We start from the raw sequence: 20,433 nt of genomic DNA on the forward strand, positions 1-20,433 counted from the left end.
TGACCTCCGCAAACACACACACACACACACACAGGCACACGCATCTCACAACTTATCAGTCTCCAGCACTGACCTTTCAATACCAGTCACTTTTTTAGAATTTGGGTCCCATGGTGACAAGATGGACTTTCCTTTTTCCTAGAAATAGACTTAACAAATGAAGGGCAAAGCAGATGTTGCTCCTGCGGGATAACATGATACGTTCTGTCAATTATAGTGTAGAAGGTCAAACCGATAGCTGACGATTAAATTGATTGCTTCAATTACACCCATGGTTGTTTGATAAGCTTCTATTGACAGATGATTATGAGCCCCCACATGCTTTACTATACCAGCCCAAGTAAAGAGATAATCATCCAGATACAGGTTCCATGTTAAGACCCGGCGTAAATGGGTCTCGTCTGGTTTGACTCCTTCGATTTTCAGGTTCCTCCGCTCGCTAGCACGCTCCATCCCCTTATACATGACTTTAGCCTGGATCTACTCGGTGGCCATGATCGTTAAGAGTATCGTGGCGGAGAAGGAGGCGAGGCTTAAGGAGACAGTGAGGATCATGGGCCTGAGGGGGTCCATCTATTGGCTGAGCTGGGCGGTGTCCAGCGTGCTGCCGCTGGCTGTCAGCGCCGTCCTCCTTAGCCTTATACTCAAGGTGATTTCAGAATGATTGAACAGCGACTCGAGGAGGACCCGACGCTAGTTTCGGAGGGCTTTACCCCAGTCGAGGCTCATCAAATCGAAGGCTTTAAATTTGGCCTTAAAATAATCAAATGAGCGATTTGCTTTATGCTAACACAGTTGTACTTGAGAGTTCAAAATTTCTATAATGAACGTTCATACGTCTCCATCTAACGGTGTCCTCTATAATCATAATTGCATCCATTACGGTGGCGCCATTACCCTAACAGTCCAAGTGCCTCTTTGAATTAAACTCTGGGAAGACGTCAGCATCAGGCCGATGCACGGCATGTAGCTCTCTGAAATTACCAAAGGGTCCTCCTTCAAACTAGCAGATTAAAGAGTGGCATATCTGCTTCATACTTTAAGACTGAACATCAGTCAACTGGAAAATTGTCCAGCTGTTTCAGACACCCTTTACTCTGCCTGGTTTGCTTAAAAAAAAAAAAAATCAACCATCATAATCACATTTTCTGAATCTTCCTTTTTGCTTGATAACGCCTCTCAATGAACTTTCTCACATTAAACTCCTTCTTTGTTTTGAGACAGTACGGCAAAGTCCTCCAGTACAGCGACCCCACGGTCATCTTCGTCTTCCTGCTGGTGTTCTGCCTGGCCACCATCACCCAGTGCTTCTTCATTAGCGTCTTCTTCTCTAAGGCCAACTTAGCAGCGGCGTGCGGTGGCCTCATCTTCTTCGTCCTCTACCTGCCGCACGTTCTCTGCCAGGCCTGGGGCGACGTCATGGGTTTCGGGGCCAAGGTCGCCGTGGTACGTCCTTTCTTCAACTCTTCTGGTTTTTAATGTCCCTGCTGTTACCGTGCACGACCAGCACTGAGTTATGTTCCTAGGACATGTGTTTTGACGCTGTAATGACCTAACCTTGCCAGTCACAGCTGCTTGTTCCTCGTCCATTTCCTATTCCTTTTAAATGCAGTCTCATTTCATTTCTGCTGCTTTTTTTTTCTGAAAGGAAGCCAATTCACTTCCACTGGCAATAATATCTGTCTTAGATTTGTTGAAATCGTTTGCTCAAGTATCCTGCTGCTGAAAAAAAAAAAAAAAAGGGAAAGTAAAGGAAAGGACAAGACCTGAGCCTTCAAGATGAATTAAGAGGTCCACTGACATTAAAATTACAACACAGTTGCTCACAGGAACTGTTTTAAACATTTATGCTGTCACCGAGAGTCGACATTCATTTGTTCTGTCATATTTTGCCACAAACCCAAAGTCTTCTGCTAAAACTGGACATGCTCAAGTGAAACAACCGTATAACATTTGCATAAAAGAAGAGGCTAGACGGGCGCACGCACACACACCAAGCGAGGGAGTCAGGGGGGATTTTTTTCTTCCATCCTCTTAAGGGATAAAGATAAATTGCGCACCATTGCTCAACTTTCAGCGTAGCCTTTCCGCGTGACCTTTATTGCCGCGCCGCTATCATTCGTCCTCAAGCTGTCTTTGTCGAGCTGCAGACAAAAGACACGCGAAATCTGGAATCTTCGTTTTCCCCGTGTTTGCAAATGCATCTTCACGGAATTTTAATCAGGGCGTGTGTTTTTATTTATTTTTTTTTCTTCCTACGTCAACATTGTGGCATCCGATGTCGGTGGCCGGAGTAAACAGCCTCGTGTTTGTCAGTTAGTCAGTATGAAATTTTACTTCACTTCTGCCTTCTGCTGTCATCTTCAGACACCCTTTGTTGACTTTGTTTTCGCCGGCAAGCAGCGCCGACATGTCCTTTAAGTAGGCCCTTCAAACCGATGCATATCCTTTCTAAAGAAGTCCTTTTTCAGACTGCATGCTGGCCATGTGTGCGTGTGTCACATAAAGCACAGAAAACCTTATTTAATCTCAACACAAAGTGCTGTTGCGAGGTCCTCCCCTGGTGCTGAGGTTTTTTTTTTTCCCCTCTCCCTTTTTCCATCTAGATGGATAGCCCTCCAGCTCTCTAATTAGCATGAGCAATGTTCCTCTGACCAAACCACTATCCAGTTCATCCCCGCACTTTATCAGATGTGTGCCTATGTGCAGTTTCGTCTTTCTCCCGGCTCAGATGAAACTGCACCGTGCCGAGGCATACAAATTCTCCCCCCGCGCTGCCCTTGATAATGAAGCCTTTAATCGGAATAGAAATTCGGAAGATCACCTGAATTTATACGAACAAATTTTGAGTGCAGCTGTGTGTGCCGGAGGAGGGGTACAGACCATACTTCAACAAAACTGGAAAACTACCTACTGTACTTTGACCATTTTCTTTTTTTCTCTTAGTTCCAGTTTTAATGATGTAGATACGAGAGAGGGCCTTCTTTTGTGCCGTGGAAAACCAGAGATATTTTCAATTAATCATTCATTCCCAGAAAAATCTTGAAAAATGTAATTTCCTGAAAAAATCATTCAAAGCATGTCAAGTTTTCCTTTAGTTAAATCAGGTGGTTGATTCATGCTTTTACAATGTCTGGCATTTTTTAGAGTAATGTGACTAATCTGACATTCATCTTAATGTACAGTATGGTGTATGGCCTCCTCCAGCTGCAAGGAAAGGTTATTTTTATAATTAATTAAGTGAGGCAGTGGGTTATTTTTACATTTACTCAGAAGCAGACGGTATAGAGGCAGAAAAGGAGAGGAATGAGGAATCTGCCTTAAACATTCACTTATAACAAATCGTTCAAATATCCCGTTCTATGCCAACAATTGCCAAACTCTTTAATTTAAGCTGCTAATCTTCGAATTTGAAGAAACAAGGCTTACACAACTGCTCCGTTATCAAAATACTTGCCATTTTCTTTAAGCTCACGAATGGATTAGTTAGTGCACTTCTAGCCTCTTAGTTTTTTCAAATCTCAGTCCGTTCTGAGAAGCGCTTCACAGACACGGAGGCGCTGTCATTTCCATGTAAAGCTCGAAATTGTTGGCGATTGCAGCTTTTCAAAGTAACTTCACCGGATTGAATCATCCTCGTCTCCGCTGTGATCTTTATCTGTCGTTCCAGCTGCACTTGCCAAAAAAAAAAAACGTCCCGGACAAAGGCTTCTTTTTAAAGGCCGTGAACCTTGATTACTCTGCTACTTAACAATGCTCTTTGTCTGCAGCCGGCTGAAGGGTGGTTGAATCTGCAGTTTGACGCTGCGCTCAACAGTGGCTGCTTGTTTCGTCTGCCTCCCAACTCATGCCCTTTGCTCAAAAGCCAAAGGAGTGGCTCCTGTCATTTTGTTAGCTGTTCATACAGAGGTCAAGGATGGGTGCCCACTAGCCCCGCTGTCAACCCTCATCTACTGACTGATGGGCAGATGGGCAGTGAAGGACAGGGCACGGAGTTGCCAGCAGCGTTATCAGCCAGGCTCTAGGTTTTGGCATCACTGCAGAGCTTTTCAGATTCTCTGACTGGTAGTGGAACGTCGGGGCCGACTGTATCGACGATGATTCGTCTTTAAAGCTTCAGCAAACACTTCTGCCGCAGAATAAACGCTACGAGCAAATGAGGCGTGATAAAACAGCTGGCAGGCAACATGGCAGTGCCGAGCGAGAGGCCGTGGCAGATGATGTCTTACGGGCAAAGCATCATTTGCGGTTTCCCACTGTATGAAAGATTCAACAAATCTTTGTTTGCAGCAGACACATTCGGTGTCCCCCGTGCCTCAATTTGAAGTCCCTACTGTCTGTTAGACACTTCATAATTTATAGGTAGCCTGAGTTATCGCCCAAAGTTAGTCACCCAAGCCTACTAATGTTTGCCAGTTTGCTGAAAGTGTAATGAAATAATCTCTGAGGCTATCAATTTTAAACAACATGTTGGGAAAAAAACACATATTCACGTTTCTACTGAAAGTGGCTGTGGCTTCCATTTACCTCAGAGTGGCAGTGGGGTTTGTTCACTGGTCTGATAAGCCATTGTTAACAAAACTATTACACAGTATTCTGAGCATGCAAACACTGCAGCGAGTACCGCAGGACTGATAAAAAAAAGTATACTGTTACTGCTGTTGAAGCGTGAAAAAGCTTTTTTGGGATTTTGAAGGTAAGGGTTTGGGGCCCGTGAAGTCTTTAAACTTTAAACTTTCCAACTTGGAATTGTTGCAATTTAAAGTCCTTTTCTGGGAAAATCTGACCTTCCAGTTCAAATGGAAAGCGGCATTAGACCTAAACATTCATACTAGTCTCATGTCAGCATGTGAAATGTGTAGCGGGTTAGTATAAAGGCTAGGAAATCGAGGAAGCAGCTGTTTTGAATCTCTCCAAAAGTACAAAACTTGCTTAACTTAACTCATAATAAAGACATTATACCTTATTAATACACTCTTCATGTTACAAAGCTGGTGCTAGCAACAAATTGGTAGCTAGCTATTTAGCATACAGTCATGAAAGTAAAAATCAGGGGAAACCATTCGATTGGCTCTGTCCAAAGCTAATTACACTTGTCCAATAGCTATTTCCAAAGAACCAATAAAGACTTAAGACCAAAGTCCAGCTTTTTATCCAAATTCCTGTCCTTATTGTTAGCAAAGCTGCTAACTCCATAGTTAGCAGCTTTGCTAAACTAGTGAGACGTCCAAACCAGTTTGGTTTGGACGTCTCATCTGACCTTGAGCATGAACAGTTCTAATATTGCAACCAAACCACTGAACGGTTTCACATGCTCGTCTTTCATTCCCAGAGTTTGTTGTCATGTGTGGCCTTTGGGTACGGCTGTGAGAACTTTTCCAAGTACGAGGAGCAAGGCATCGGCATCCAGTGGCACAACATTGCCGAGAGTCCGGTGGAGGGGGAGCGCTACACGTTCATCGTATCCATCCTCATGATGCTGTTTGATGCTGCATTTTACTGGTTGCTCACCTGGTACATTGAGAACGTCTTTCCAGGTATGCGTGTTAAAACAAATCTCCCCGAAGCTAATCTCATTGACTTTAATTAAAGGGATTTGTGTCAGGCTGTCTGGAGGAAACCTACTTTGTTAAGTAGTTCTATTCCCTCAAGCCAAACAATATTGAAATGTGAATAATGTTCTTCTCGATTGATCCAAGGCCAATATGGGATCCCTAAGCCATGGTACTTCCCATTCACTGCTTCTTATTGGTGTGGGACGGCCTCAGCTGCTGAAGATAACCCCGAGTTGCTAAAAGACTCCAATGCACACAACGGTAAACTGCTTCAAAATCTTCTTTTCTCACTTCTGGCTTGTAACTGTGGTGCAGTCCAATCAGTTATTATGCATTGTCAGATTCACAACAGCTTGTTCGTGGACTAGAGGGAACATATCTCTGATAAGAAGCTAATTGGGATGGGTCGCAAACATGCATTAGCACCTTATTTGTCACATGGTGGTGATAATAGAGTTTGGAGCTCTGAGATCTGGGGGGAAAAAAGATTCTCAAGTCAGGAACTTTCTAAAAAGAACAATTACTAATCAGTGCGGTGAGCTTGGATATTTTTGTCTTTTATTTTCATTGCATTAATTTTCATCTCGAGAAGACGTGTACAAATAGTAAAGATGTAAACCTTACTTCTGCAGCGTCTGTCAATACTACTTTTTGAAAGTGTTATAATATAATCATCACAAGTTGGTTCTCACTTCTTTTTTTTTTTTTTTTTTTTTTTTTTGCAGAATATCTGGAGAAACCACCACCCAATATAAAAGCAGGGGTCTCGGTACGCAATCTCGTCAAAATCTACAAGACCGGAAAGAAGCTTGCCGTGGATGGGCTGAGTGTGGACTTCTACGAGAATCAGATCACATCTTTCCTTGGCCACAACGGAGCTGGAAAAACAACCACGATGTGAGCTGCATTATCTTTTTCTCTCATGTTTGGCCACTTGGCTCAGTGTTGGAGTAATTTACCACGGTGCAACTAATCTAAATTGTACACTATGCTGACTGTACTGTAGCTACATTAATTCAGCGGCGCTGCTTTCACAGAGTGACATCTTCTGAGAGGACATTTATCACATAGAGTCAGCTGTTGTGTTGATAGTGGGAGTTATCTAATTGCTGTTTTTAGAAAAAAACAAAACTAGTGGGAAGGTTGGAATGGGTTTAGGATGACAGGAAATAAATGAAACCCAGTGGCCAGGAAAGTATGAGCGGCAGAGGGAGAGAGTGATGCTCGACTAAAGGCTGGAGGGAACACGTCCGCACTGACAACTGGAACGAAGCGTAAGCACAATGAGAAAAAGGACAAAAGGACACACACTGAAGCTCACAGATATATTTATCTGTGACGTGATCTGTTAGTATTGAGCTGAATCTGCTTTCTGGGATCTGCACAGAAATTATATTTCAAAGATCTAATTATATGTCGTGTTCTTTGGTAATTCTGCCACCGTGGTGGAAAAATAACATAATGACAAACAAAACAAATGTACAGAGAAAATACTCGTCTTATGTCAGCATGTGAAATGTGTGACTTTGGCCAGCTTAGCTTAGCTTCAATAAATTCTAGGAAACTGAGGAAACAGCTGGTTTGGTTTTCTCCAAAAAATTAAACTTGCTTAACTTAACCTAAAATAAACATATACCTTATTAATGCATACTATTTTGTCACAGACTTCGTGTCATATAGCTGGTGCTAGCAACAAATCAGTAGCTAGCTATTTAACATACAGCCATGAATGTAGTAAAAATTGGGCGAAAAAGCTCGATTAGCTCTGTCCAAGGCTAATTACACTTGCTCCTATAAAAGTCATATAAAACTCATCAACACTTTATATGTTACTATGGCAATGCCAGTTAGAGATCAAAACACAGTAATTATAAGTATTTCCTGGCTAAAACCAATTTGCCAAGCAACCATTAAAGACTAAAGCCAGTCCATCTGTTTATCCAAATTCCTGTCCTTATTGTTAGCAAAGCTTCTGACTGTTGCAACTGAGTCGGTGGTTTGAATCTGCTCTCTGGGTCGTGCACAGAAATTATATTTTAAAGATCTAGTAATGTGCCGAGTTTGGTAGTTCTGCCATTACGGTGGAAAAATCTTGTGAGCCAGTCTATGTGGAAACAGTTTTAAATGACTGAACTTGCCGAAATGAACTCCTCAGAACCAATTTAATTTCATCACGGGATGAAATACCAATGAGACTTTCAGCTAAATGCTAAAAGCCACATAAAACCCATCTGATTGACGGATCGGTTTGGCAGATTTTTTCCAGGTGTATAATCAGTTCCCAGTGGAGTGATTCCAACTTCACCCCACTGTCATGTTGCGGGCAGCTCAAGTTCAGTCTTGCTTCCAGGCTAATAGTTAGACTTATGACAGAATTTCTCTCAACATCTCAGCTGTCTCAAACTATTTTTCTGTATCTCAAATAAATGGCGACGATTATTGATTCTTCTATCGATGAATGAAATAAAAAATAAAAACAAGCAAACAAAACATAGTATGTTAAATGAATGACCTGAAAATAATGAGAAAAGGGCATGCTTAATTTAAAATAAGAATTTAGTATTTCAAAATAATGAGCGTCTCTCTCATAATATTGACTTTGTATCTCAAATTAACCACTTAGTATTTCTAATTTAGTATTTTGTAGTTTCCAAAATGTGTAAAGTAATGAGTTACCATCTTCGAATTTGAAATGAGGCACTCTCTTGAAACGATCCCGTTCGTGCCCATCGCTTCAAGGACAACTTCTCTGCCGGAGTCTTGTTATTTTGAGATGCTTTGTGATTATTCGGAGGAGGACTCTCCTTGTTATTCCTTGTGTTGTGCAAACGAAATAGGCCATAATACGAAACAGTGGAAGAGGGAAGAAGTTGAAGCACCGTTCAAATCGCTTCCTCTGAGTCACAGCTGTTTGTTGTGTAGTTTTCTGAGTCGTTGTTTCCTTCGTTTTTTTTTTTTCTGTAGGTCAATTCTCACCGGACTGTTCCCGCCCACATCGGGAACGGCCCTCATCAACGGATATGACATCCGCACTGACATGGACGACATCCGCAAGTACCTGGGAATGTGTCCCCAACACAACGTCTTATTCAATGAGTGAGTGAATTAAATCGATCGTTTTCCATTCATGTTCGCAGCTGGCCTTTGGTGTGACCATGTTTCTCTTCAGCTGAATTGAAATTAAATATCACTCCGTGGTTTTAATCACGTGTATCACGAGGGCTCGGCTTTGGTTTTTGTTTCCCCATCAACACGCCATTATCTCTTCTGTTATTTCAAAACTGAACCGAACCCGTTCAGTCCCTCACATCCTTCCCAGCCATTAGTCCGTCTTTTGTTGCACCCTTTATTCCTCTGTCTCCACAAACTGATTACCGGGAACCCGGCGAGAGTCTTACATCATAATTATGTTCGAGCACCTGCAAATTACTTCCATTAATATTAATTCCAGACAGTGAAAGCATCTATATTAAGTAGGGTTCAAATATTAATGCAAATACTGACGCTGGCATTACGACGTACCATGATCTCATCTGTGAAGCACATTCAATTTATATTAGTTCACAAAAGTTTCATCAGGATCACAACAGGTGTTTTAATATTATTTTCACCTTTCCAGCCTGACGGTGGAGGAGCACATTTACTTCTACGGCCGGCTGAAAGGACTCAGTCGCAGTGAGGTTAAAATTGAGATGGACCAGATGATTAAGGATGTTGGCTTACCACACAAGCGGAAGGATCTGGCCAAGAACCTGTCAGGTGCGTCTGTATGTATGTCGACATTGTTTTCTGATGATTTTTGATCTCCCCCATGAAGGAGCATCATCTGCAGATCATCCTTTTTATTCAGGATGTGGCGCTCCTCTGCCAGCGCTCGCGCATGCAGCTGCCTCGACGCACACATGTGCTGTACCCGTGTGTCACAGGTTGTAATTCATTGTCTGGGCGCATGAGCAAGTCCTACTTGATGAATTGTCCCCGGTCTTGGATTGCTTGTGAGCAAAATATCTGAAATATGACTTTCAGGGTTGATCTATGCTGACATTTCCAGTACATTAGCAATACATTGGATGCGTTTTGAAGTGCTTGCTTAGAGAGTGAAGACTTGAATTATCCTAGGAAGGTGTGTCCACCTGGCGCCATCAATCATTGCATGGCTTCCCGGAGACAATAAAACATGAAAAGGCACATCTTGACATATTTATTTCGTAATCGCTTCTCGATAGTGGGCCTTGTGTAATTTTTCCACAGATTACAACTGTTTATTATCCAAGACTTACATTGTGGTTTGCACATTGTCCAAATGTCTCTGCCGTGATGTGCTGCTAAGATATTGCCGCTGATGTGGACTGTTGTGTCTTTCAGGTGGCATGCAGAGAAAGCTGTCTGTGGCCATAGCGTTTGTCGGCGGTTCAAAAATCGTCATCTTGGACGAGCCGACGGCAGGAGTGGACCCCTACGCCCGAAGGGGTATCTGGGAACTGCTGTTAAAGTATAAACAAGGTATGGGGTCAGTCATAAGAACCGATGCTCCTCTGAAGGCTTTGAAGCCCCTTATGTTTGCGGAGTCCACTGGAATGCACAGAGCGCATGTTTGATCTCTTTCAAACCCCAGGAACTGTCTCAAACTTAAGCTCAAGGTAAACTTTAGACTGACAAGACTCAAACGTATACGGCATGAGAGCTGTGAAGGTAATGAACCAACTAGAAGAGTGACCTGCAGAGTCATTTTTTTAGCTTTGCTGTCTTTGTCTAGTGAAATAGATTGTAATGGGAGTGAAGACAAGTGAATCCAAGAAGCTTTAACTGACATCGCTATTTAACAGGGTCTGTAATTGTCTGCCAGAGTCGGTCAGCTTGTCACTCTCCGGCCTTATATACTTTGGGCTCGCTCGTGGCTGTAAGCAGGACATGGACATTACGGTGACATATTCTCTGAGCAGATGTCTAAATGTTTAATGTGCATTGAATGACGTTCCGCCCTCGCTGTGTCATTAGCCTCTCTCTCTAATCAAGCCCTTTCACTCCAATTGGGAGCCTGAGATAACTCTGTTATAATGAGAACCCCCACATTCTGGCTGCTTGAATGAGTCATGTTTTGTGCCTCTGCGGTGTTATTTGCACCACAGTGTTACTGAGGTTTGTCATTAAGCACAAAAAAGATCTACAGGGAGCCTTATTTGTATGAAAAAGCTTAAGGCTGAAATTGGACTTAATGCGGTGCTTCTTCGTAGCTAATTAAGTGTGCCGGTCTTTCACGCCGACAGGTTGACCACACGGCCCCGAGTGGATGTTGCGTTGATTAAATTCAGAAGGGGCTTATTTGGTTGGTGCCACTTCGAACTCTGTCTTAAAACTGCTCACGATAAAAAAGGGAGCGTAGTGCCCATGCATTTCTTGCTTAAATATGACCTTCAGTGCTTGTTTAATATTTGATCTCTCTTCTAATTAGCAGGTGATGCTAATGGTGAAATTATTTTTTGAAAAAATATATCAGTGTTGATATTGGTATTTTTATTTATTTTTTTTTTTTCATTTAATGTAGGTGTTAATGCCCCGTATTTCATCAGGAAATTACTGTGGGAGGTGAAAATTTACAGTTAAAATTTGCAAATTATAAATTTTTGATTGTTATCCATTACAGGAAGTTGATTACTATTAAATTACCCCACTCGTTATGGTATAAAATGGGCCTTGAGGATGATATTAATATAATGGTTTTTAACATTTAGCCTTGTGTGAGTTTTGCTTTGCTTTGTACCTTTGATTTATTGATTAGAACTGTTTTTATCACCAGTTTGAACCCTGAAAGGCTTGGTCCTCTGTTCCCTTTTACCTTAAATGGCTCCTTACTTCTACAGGTTATTATATATACATATCCCCATCCGCATAAGTAATGACATATTGTTACACGCAATGATTTCTATTCTTGAGTTACAAAGTTGTTAATTTTAACAGCTCGCATCAGATGTCATGTAGTTGTTCAAAATGAAAACATTAACAGCTTTCAAGTCAATTTTTAAGATTTAATTACTTGTTGAAGTTTATTGAACGTCTTCCCTCCCAAACTGCCGTAAACAGTATGTGATAAAGCTGGGGTATAATATAATAAAATCAGATCACACCTTGAATTTTGACACCACGAATGCCTTGAAGATCCAATCTGTCACTTGAAGACAGGTGATTTGGTTTGCGCGAAAAGGGATGGCATAAATATGCGAGATTATTTTTAGAGGTAATATTTAATCACTTATGAAAGACATGAAAGTAACAGTCGTGCTGATTTTAGTAGGAGTGTAATTGTAATAAAGGAATTGGCAGAATGATCTCTCCTCCGGTACTTAAGGGTTGTGCATACCAAGAGACCAGCAGTGATGACAGCTTAAAGCAGTAGCGTTGAGGAGACTACCAATTAGAGTGACGGTTGCTGTGCAGCTTATTAGCATATGAGTTGCCCAAACCATCCACGGCTTTGGTTCCTACCTCCAAATTCACCATCTTCCAATGGAGCGGGCGCATTGTTGATGACGTTTTCTTCTCAAATTGAGCATGATGATGGCACATTAAGCTGCCGTTGTCCATTGCGGTATTTTAATCTGTGGCTGGTTTCCTTTGGAGCCATTTGAAGTGGTACTGCTACAAGAAGGTTACCAAGGCAACCAGAGCTTGGAACGTCCACTAGTGATTGGTGAGGAGTTAATGGCTTTATATGTGGATGGGGACAACCTTGAATACAAATTTTTTTTAAAATCTGGTTGGATGTTTGGAACAATCCCATTCATCATAGAGTCTAAGTGCAGAAGTGTGCTATGCATAATGCATTTTTTTTCTTTTTTTCCTCGGAATACAATTTAATATGGGGTTGAAGCCAATGTTGCAGTACAAATGGCATGAGGATGTTTCACCATTTGTTGTTGTTGTTTTATAAAAAAGCAAAAAACAACAAAAAAAAATGAAAACAGCTTTCTTTTAATGCTAATGTGTTCAAAAGTATAAGGAAGACACGACAACAACTTTGACCACCACAACAAAGATTCTCCTTTCAACTCTACCAATAGACAGACTACATTTAAGTGTGATCAAACAAACCCAGGACCATCTGTTGTTATAATTTAATGGACGGGCTATAATGTAACTTTAAAACTTATTCATTTGAATTGATTGTCACAAGCAGCAGTTTTTACCCAGCTTTGCCCAGTCATTCATTTTACTGCTGATGTACATAATATCTGTCCGGCCTTTCTCAACCACTGTGAAATCCATTTCTATCAACTTGATTTAGAGGAAAGGAAGCCAAATAACATGAACCAGATTTCCAGCTCCACTCTGCTGCGCGCAGTGCGAGTTCTAGCAATTTACCTGAGCACACCCAACTCTATTTGATATATCACTTTGCGCTGTAATGCATCGCATCACACTATAAATCAGAATACCTTTGTGGGCTATCTGCAATCCAAACACATTTATTTTTCTCCCAACTCACAGATGATGTAGTGAGTTTTGATTTTTTTTCCCCTGTTGTAAACCAACACAAATCCCCAAGAAAATTGTCCATAAGTTTGAGAATCCCATGCAAAATGAGCTGGCGCAGTCAGACTAAACCTCCAGCAATCTCGTCAGCCATCCCCCTTCTAAGCATCGCGTTTTCCCGCATATGTTAAATTGACTGGGTTGTGGGCATTCATTCAGCTTGGGCATTTTGTTGGAGTTTGTACAAAGAGGGATCCAGACTTGCTTGGCATAGCAAGGGCTGCAATACTTAACCGAGAAGGGATGGATTTAGCAGCTCGGCTGGTGGCAGGACGCAGAAAGTGGAGGGAGGGGGTGGATGTGGGTGATGGGAGGAGGAGGAGGAGGAGGAGGAGGAGGAGGAGGAGGAGGAGGAGATACAGCAGAAATAGTTGGCCAAGCAAAACAGCTACACTGGGCTGCAGTTAATGACCTCTGAGTGTGTCCTTGTCCTGGGGATAATGTGACCTGCGAGGATACAGATTTTACCGAGCTCGGTGCAAAAACAGCCACACTCAGCAACTGACCCTTTTGTAATAAACACCTGCAAATTCAATGAAGGGAAGGTGGAAACGCAAAATCTATGTACAAAATTTATCACATTGCTCTCTACCATAGTAGATTTTGAGTTAGGTTTCTGGATGCAGTGAATACTGGAGGTGCTTCAAGAAAGGTCTGGAGACCACTAGGTTTCATCCTGGGACCACAGAGGACGTCAAAACGTACAGCAGTTTATTTAGTGTGGTGGAAATATGTAAAAGACCACTGAGTAGGATTCCATGGTATCTAGCAGTGAGGTTGTAAATCGCAGCCAGAACCTGAATAGTACGACTGTGAAGGGATACCTGTGGTCCTTCTGAATTCAACCTGTAGCTATAAATACCAGATTTGCTCTGGTGCCATCCAAATCCATGGACCCAGGACCCACCCAAACTAAACATATGACAAATTGGAACGTAACTTGACATAACCCACAGCCTATCCGCTACCATTTGGACAGTACATGTTTATGCGCAGATCTGTGGGAAATGATAAATGGTCCGTACTTCAGTGGTTTCCATTGACACCAATGGTGACAGATGGTGCCGTGCAAGGTGCTCGTCCGACATTGGAGGCACTTTGGGTTCATGGTCTGGCTCAAGGACACTTCAGCATGTGGAGGGGCTTTGATGGAACTGCCAACCCTGTGATTAGTGGACAACCCGCTCTACCACCTGGGCTGCGTTCGCCCACGGTGCCGTGGGTCATTGCCTGAACATGGTGAGCTTCATGGACGAGGGCCCAGTCCCTACGTAGGGATGAAGCGGCTCATTCTAAGCTAACGAAGATTTGTAGTTACAGTATGTGTGTGATTGCACACTCAGGAAAACACAATAATGGATACTATATTATGTTTGTACTGACCTGAGCCCCCTAAATCCTACACACTGCACCTTTAACTCTGACTATGGTTTGGATTGACCCCCCAACAACAGAGAAGACTAGAAATCTGTTATAAGCGTTAATTGACTCTTTTGTCCTTTTTTATTTCAAACTAAATAATAAAGCACAGTTCTTTCAAAGTGACTCTAGATTATTTATTATTTCACAATAGTAAGTCAGGTTAAACGTTTCCTGCTTTAGAACATGACTGGATCAAAAGTTTCCCAGTACTCTGTGATAGCGCTTTCATGCAGACTGCAGAGACATGGCCATGCTGTGACTTCATTACAGATCTCGTCATTTCTCTGATTTCTGGGGTATGTGATAATTAATATGTGTTATCTGATACAGCGTGATATGAAAGGATTAGAACACCTGTGAATAATCTTGCGACGCATGCTGTAGTTGTCATTGCAATTGTGTTCAGTTTGATGCCTCTTGAATCAAAGGACTCGCCGAACAAAAGGGAGCGAGCTGGAATAAAAAGGTGGTCTCGTAGAAACGCTGGAAAGTAGGCTCGGGGTGGCCTTTATCGTCATTTTAATTTTGTCCCAGATAAACGCCCACGCTCTCTTCTGGAGTTCACTTTGTTGCCATGCGGATACGCACGAGTAAGAAACACAGTGGAGTCGGCAATAAGGAGATAAGTGACTAGGCAGCAGAGGCAGATCGTGGTGTTGGCTTGATTTGAGCTGTTTTGAACTGTGCCATCTTTTCTTGTGCAGCTTCCGTTTAACAATGACAACTTTTTTTATTTATTTTTTTTGCATAAACTGCATGACAGCTGTGTGCTGCAGTCCTCTGACCTCACCCTACCCTTCCTCTACCCTACATTAAGGGTCACAGGCTCATGGTGCTTCCTGAAATAGAGGCCCTTCTCGCTGTTCATAATCCCTTGGTACGGCTCTGGGGGGCCTGGTCCTCCGTGGTTGGGCCGGCGGTCTGGTCGGGCAGATACCTGGGTTCACTCATAGCTGGGCTTTGCCTCCTGGCGCTGCATGGTGATGGGTCTGTGGCGGCTCCCTACCTCTGTTGGTGGGTTCCCTCTTCCCGTGGTATCCCTAGCCCGGGTGCATCAGGGGCATAGGCCTGTCAATCCTTAGGCATTTCGCTGGTGGCCATCTGCAGGGGCGTTGCTGGGCTCCCGGGTGGGTCTCCTTGGTCGGTGGGGTGTCTCCGGCCTGCCCGGAAGTCGGAGAACAGGGTTCGGTGTGTTGGATCTCATGGCGTGGGGGGGTTGACGATATGTTGGGGCTTGCTGGCCTGCTCCGGTTTGCTCTCGGACGGTCTGGTGGTGCTCGTCACCCATCATGTGCGCCAGGTCTGTAGTGTGTCCTATGGCTGTGGTGGTTCTCTGGGCTTGGTACCCATGTGCTCCTGCACTGAGGTGGTGGTTATTGAGGGCTGGATTTCTTGGCCCTGGGGATGGTCTCACTCATATTTAGGGAATGCCCACATACAGTAAAATATTCAGCTGCAAATGTATAACTGCATCAGTGTCGTAGAGCATTGACAACCTGTGGTGTTTAGCTATGCAGACAAATGCAGACGTATTTGTAATCCAGTCAATCTCATCTGTACATGAGGCACACTGTTTATGACATTGATCCACCCCTCCTTCTGTCTCTCTTCAGGTCGCACCATCATTCTGTCCACACACCACATGGACGAGGCAGACATCTTGGGCGATCGCATTGCCATCATCTCCCAAGGCAAGATGCGCTGCTGTGGCTCTTCCCTCTTCCTCAAGAAGCGTTTTGGCAGCGGCTACTACCTCACTCTGGTCAGAGACGGGGCTGAGAAGATGACAGCTCAGCGTAATGGCATGATACGGGGCCAGGCCAAAGAGGAAACAGCAGTAAGTGGTTAGCAATTGATTGCGTGTGGATGCTTTTTCATATTCGAGTCTTTGAGCAATGAGCAGCGTAGAAGCATTTGCTTGCATTTGCATATATCGCAATTAAACCAAGAATTTTCTTAAGAGGCTTTATTACTACACTGGCCTTGGGGAGCCAGCAACTTTAGTTTCAGATGAAACACATATAAACTCATTCAGATTGAGTTTTTAAAGCTGCACTTATCAACAAGAACTGATTTCAAAACATAGGTTAAATATTAATGGATTTTTTTTCTTTGAAGGTTCCCTTGAGCTATAAAGAACATTTTAGCTTCTTTCAGCTGCTTGTTTTGGTTTTAGGATCCACAACCTCTTATTGTTCTCATCATAATGTTACCTTTTTCCAAACATTACTTCTTTTTTTAATGAAGTTGTGACATATCAAATGTCAGTGTTCTGTTCTGTAGCCTCCTTGTTCCAAGTGACAAAAACACAGCACTAGTTACACTATAAAGATTAGCCACTATTGTCTACTTTCACCACAGTTCACTGCATGAGACGCTTCAACTTTAATTCAAGAGACGCATCTTTTGTTTTGTTTGAGAATGAAAAGAGTCTAAATATGCTTTGGTTTCATAGATTTTTAAATAATGTTGAAAAGCTCTTTAGCACTTTTAATTGTGTAAGATTGAGGTCAGTCTGTGTGGAAGTTAGTTACTAAATTATGAAACTAATAAAACTGCAGTTGGCCGTTGGTGGCCTGTTGAGATTTGTAGTTTTCTTTTCCAAATTCGAACTGAGATATTTAGATATTTGAAGTTATAGTTTTTCTCATAGTGGACTATTATTTCAAAGGTAACAGCAAAGACGTGCGATACAGGTGAGTGATGTTAGTGTCTTATTATATGTTTTCCAACATTCAGGGGGAAAAAGGAGTCTTCAGTATCAATATCTAAATATATTCCATGAATAAGGATTAAACCTTTCAATATTTGTGATCTCAAGTCTAATCTGGCAACTAGAAATATGCAGTATGTATGTATGCAGTCAAACACAATGTTGTATCGGTAGTAAAATGACTTCACATTCATCTGCTGCGGTTTGAAGAGAGTAATTCTTTTTGACTTCGCATATCAAAAAAGAATCTCCAGCCGAAACCCCTTTGACGTGACAGGACCCTCCTTTCAGTCTGCTATTGAACACTGCTCCCGTCCGACTTTCCAGAGGAGACTCTTTCTCTCCTGCTGCCCTCCCCCTGTAATGATCTGTGTTTAGTCTCTCCCAGCATGAGAATTGGCAAACGCCTACGTGCTGGATGAAACTAATTGTCACCTGGGAGAGGGGTGATTCTCGCTTTCGCTCGCCAATGGTGCCTTGCACACTTAGTTTTAATCAATTGGAGCAAATGAACAAGATGCACTGATGCCAGCAGGGCTGGAGCAATTATCATTTGTCTGCAGGCAGTTTGAGGTGAGCGCAGTCATTTGTTAGAAATAAATAAATAAACATGCAAACACCTTTTTATGTGCGAGGTAGAGTAGTAACCCGCCTTTCCCGCCTGACACTTTTGTGATTAATTGGAACACAGCCAGCGTAGCTGGGAAACAGACCTGGACCGCGTACGATTACGCTGATCTTCTTTCATTGCGATTAAAATCCTTTTAATAAATGACATAAAGTTCTTTAATTATTCAAACTTTGCCGAAATTAAAACGTGATCTTCGCTGTCTTAGACTGAAAGATTGGGGCTTTGTATTCCATTACGGCTCGACAGCATTACCTGTTGACGCAGCTTTATTTAGAGCACCGATATAGAAACTGGTGGATGCCCATTATATGATTAATGTAAGACAGGAGTTGTCAAGGAGGCTCTGTTCATCACTCTAAGTGGTACAGCATGATAAAGCCTTTCTAATCCAATTCTGATTAACAGGAGACGGGCTGCCCTTCGAGAACGAGCCCAGATGAAGGCATCGATAGCCAGAGCTGGAGCAACTCCGATCCTTCAGGTACCAACTTTTGTCTCACTTGCTGCCACTCGTGTTTCACAGATACTAGCATTTAAGGCAGCTCCCGACGCGTGGATTCAAACGACAAGCTGGCGCTGCTGCAGTCGGGTTGGTAATACACCGTACCACGCTCCGTGTCATCCTTCCTCAAAACAAGACGGCGAACGGTTCCAGAACAGACAAACACTAACTAAATAATTCTCGAAATAGCAAACGGCCTGAAAGCCCATTAACTCTTTTCTTTTTCATCTTTTCATTACCACAACAGCAAACAACATTAGCACTGCTGCTTTAATATGCTTTTGAAAATGCTGTAACTGCTGGTGGAGTGCACTTTAATGTTCAAAATAAGTGGTAAATACAGTAAAAGTAGTTTTTTTTAGCAATACAAGAATTTTCTTCTTCTTTTTTTATTTTTTATTACAATATCTTGGAAATGATGACACTTACCTGGCAAATGAACTCCGATCTCAATCCCGGCAGAAAGTTATAGTGGAGTGGGTTATTCCATCCTGTTAGTCGAAGAAGGTCATCAGCTGTTTTGATGACTGTTATCCGCTCCTTCAGACTGCAGGAGCTCAGGGCCCGAGCATTCAATCTCACATTAAAGCAGAGAGGCTCATTTCTGCAATTAATAAATGTAACAATCTCCAGACGCTGGATGTGAAATGATAAAATTATCCTGCAGCTGTAATCAGTGTTTTAATGAAACTGCGGGATCAGATGCAACATTGCAAAATATCGTAAAGAGCTCGCCCTCATTCTAAAACCAGAAGAGAATTATCACCTGAATCAACAGTTCCTCTCAGCCTCATAAGACGTATGAGGGATTAATACCACGCTCCACAAACCGAGTGAAGCCTGTCCCCTTTCTCTCACCCATAAATTCCTGTCTCCCTCTGCTAAAGCTATCAGATTACAACGCAAAAGACCAAAAACTAAACTGTGAAATACCAACAAATGCATATTTATAGACATGACGCCCACGATACAGAATTTTAAAAACCCTGACATTATATTTACTGTTATACAATATGATGCTTGGAAGTGGGCCGTCTGTTTCACTAAAATAATAATGTCCCAACACTGAAAACAAAGGCACAGCTGTTCAACAAGCTAAAGGCTATAATAGCAAACTAAAGCACCAGGAGATGTTGCTGCTTCAGCCTGTAAATGGGAATTAATTAACATGCTTACCATGCCATCATCACAAGCGCTATCGGCTGGAAAGATGACGCATGAGGGGAGATGCATGATAGGAGATATACACCGGTCAGACATGACATTGAAACCACTGACGTTAGAAGTGAATAACATCGACCGTCTTGTGACTGTTTAATGTTCTGCTGGTAAACTTTTGGACCTGGCATTCATTCACATGGATGTTACTACTAGACATATACCACCCACCTAGACCAGACCAGGAACCAACACCCCATAGCCATGACACTCCATGATGGCAGCAGCCATCCCCAGCAGGATACATTTACATGGCGCCGTGTTAGTGCTGCCTGCTGATGTGGAAATATTTACAGCTCGAAGGTTAAAAAACAAAAAAGAAGAAGAAATTGGGACATTTATGGTTTAATTCATTTTGATATATTTAAACATATTTAAACTGTCTGTAAAGTCAATAGCAGCGTGACCAGCTACTGTAATAATTTTAGTCTGCATGCAACATTTTTTTTCTCATTATAAAAAGCTAAATTTGGGGACACTTTCAGGGACAGCTATAGACAGAGGACAGGTCATCCAAAACAAGTCCTCTCATTCTGGCACTTCATTTTTCAGACCTTTCCATCTTCACCACTCCTCACGGTGACACAGTCTCACCATGCGTGTTTAGAAATGGTCTGGTCTGAAACAGTGTCATGCAGGGCATCGTTGTGAACGGTGTGTAATCAAATACACCGTAATGCTGTTATATTAAAAATTCAAATTGTAACGAAAAACAATACCAGTATTCAGTTTGAACCAGTATACCGCCCAGAACTAATGCCAAGTAAACAAACTTCTGACTTGCGTAATTCAGACTACATCAGTTTGACTCTGGAGTATAGATGAGACGATCCAGTCATAGTCATTGTGTAATTGGAACAAC

General features: G+C 42.4%; 1 protein-coding gene across 2 annotated transcripts in view; it reads left to right on the forward strand.

Moving 5' to 3' along the window:
• LOC125012690 (phospholipid-transporting ATPase ABCA1-like) overlaps positions 1-20,433 on the forward strand; it is a 172,047-nt gene that overhangs the window by 57,196 nt on the left and 94,418 nt on the right. For both annotated transcript variants that reach the window (XM_047592784.1, XM_047592790.1), the window contains exons 16-24: positions 1,225-1,446; positions 5,333-5,537; positions 5,700-5,816; positions 6,281-6,452; positions 8,520-8,651; positions 9,175-9,314; positions 9,921-10,058; positions 16,121-16,344; positions 18,257-18,332. In XM_047592784.1, the coding sequence (XP_047448740.1) occupies positions 1,225-1,446; positions 5,333-5,537; positions 5,700-5,816; positions 6,281-6,452; positions 8,520-8,651; positions 9,175-9,314; positions 9,921-10,058; positions 16,121-16,344; positions 18,257-18,332 (1,426 nt within the window). The remainder of the gene's footprint in view (positions 1-1,224; positions 1,447-5,332; positions 5,538-5,699; positions 5,817-6,280; positions 6,453-8,519; positions 8,652-9,174; positions 9,315-9,920; positions 10,059-16,120; positions 16,345-18,256; positions 18,333-20,433) is intronic.

This window comes from Mugil cephalus, chromosome 1, assembly GCF_022458985.1.
Source record: "Mugil cephalus isolate CIBA_MC_2020 chromosome 1, CIBA_Mcephalus_1.1, whole genome shotgun sequence".
NCBI classification, from domain to species: Eukaryota; Metazoa; Chordata; class Actinopteri; order Mugiliformes; family Mugilidae; genus Mugil; species Mugil cephalus.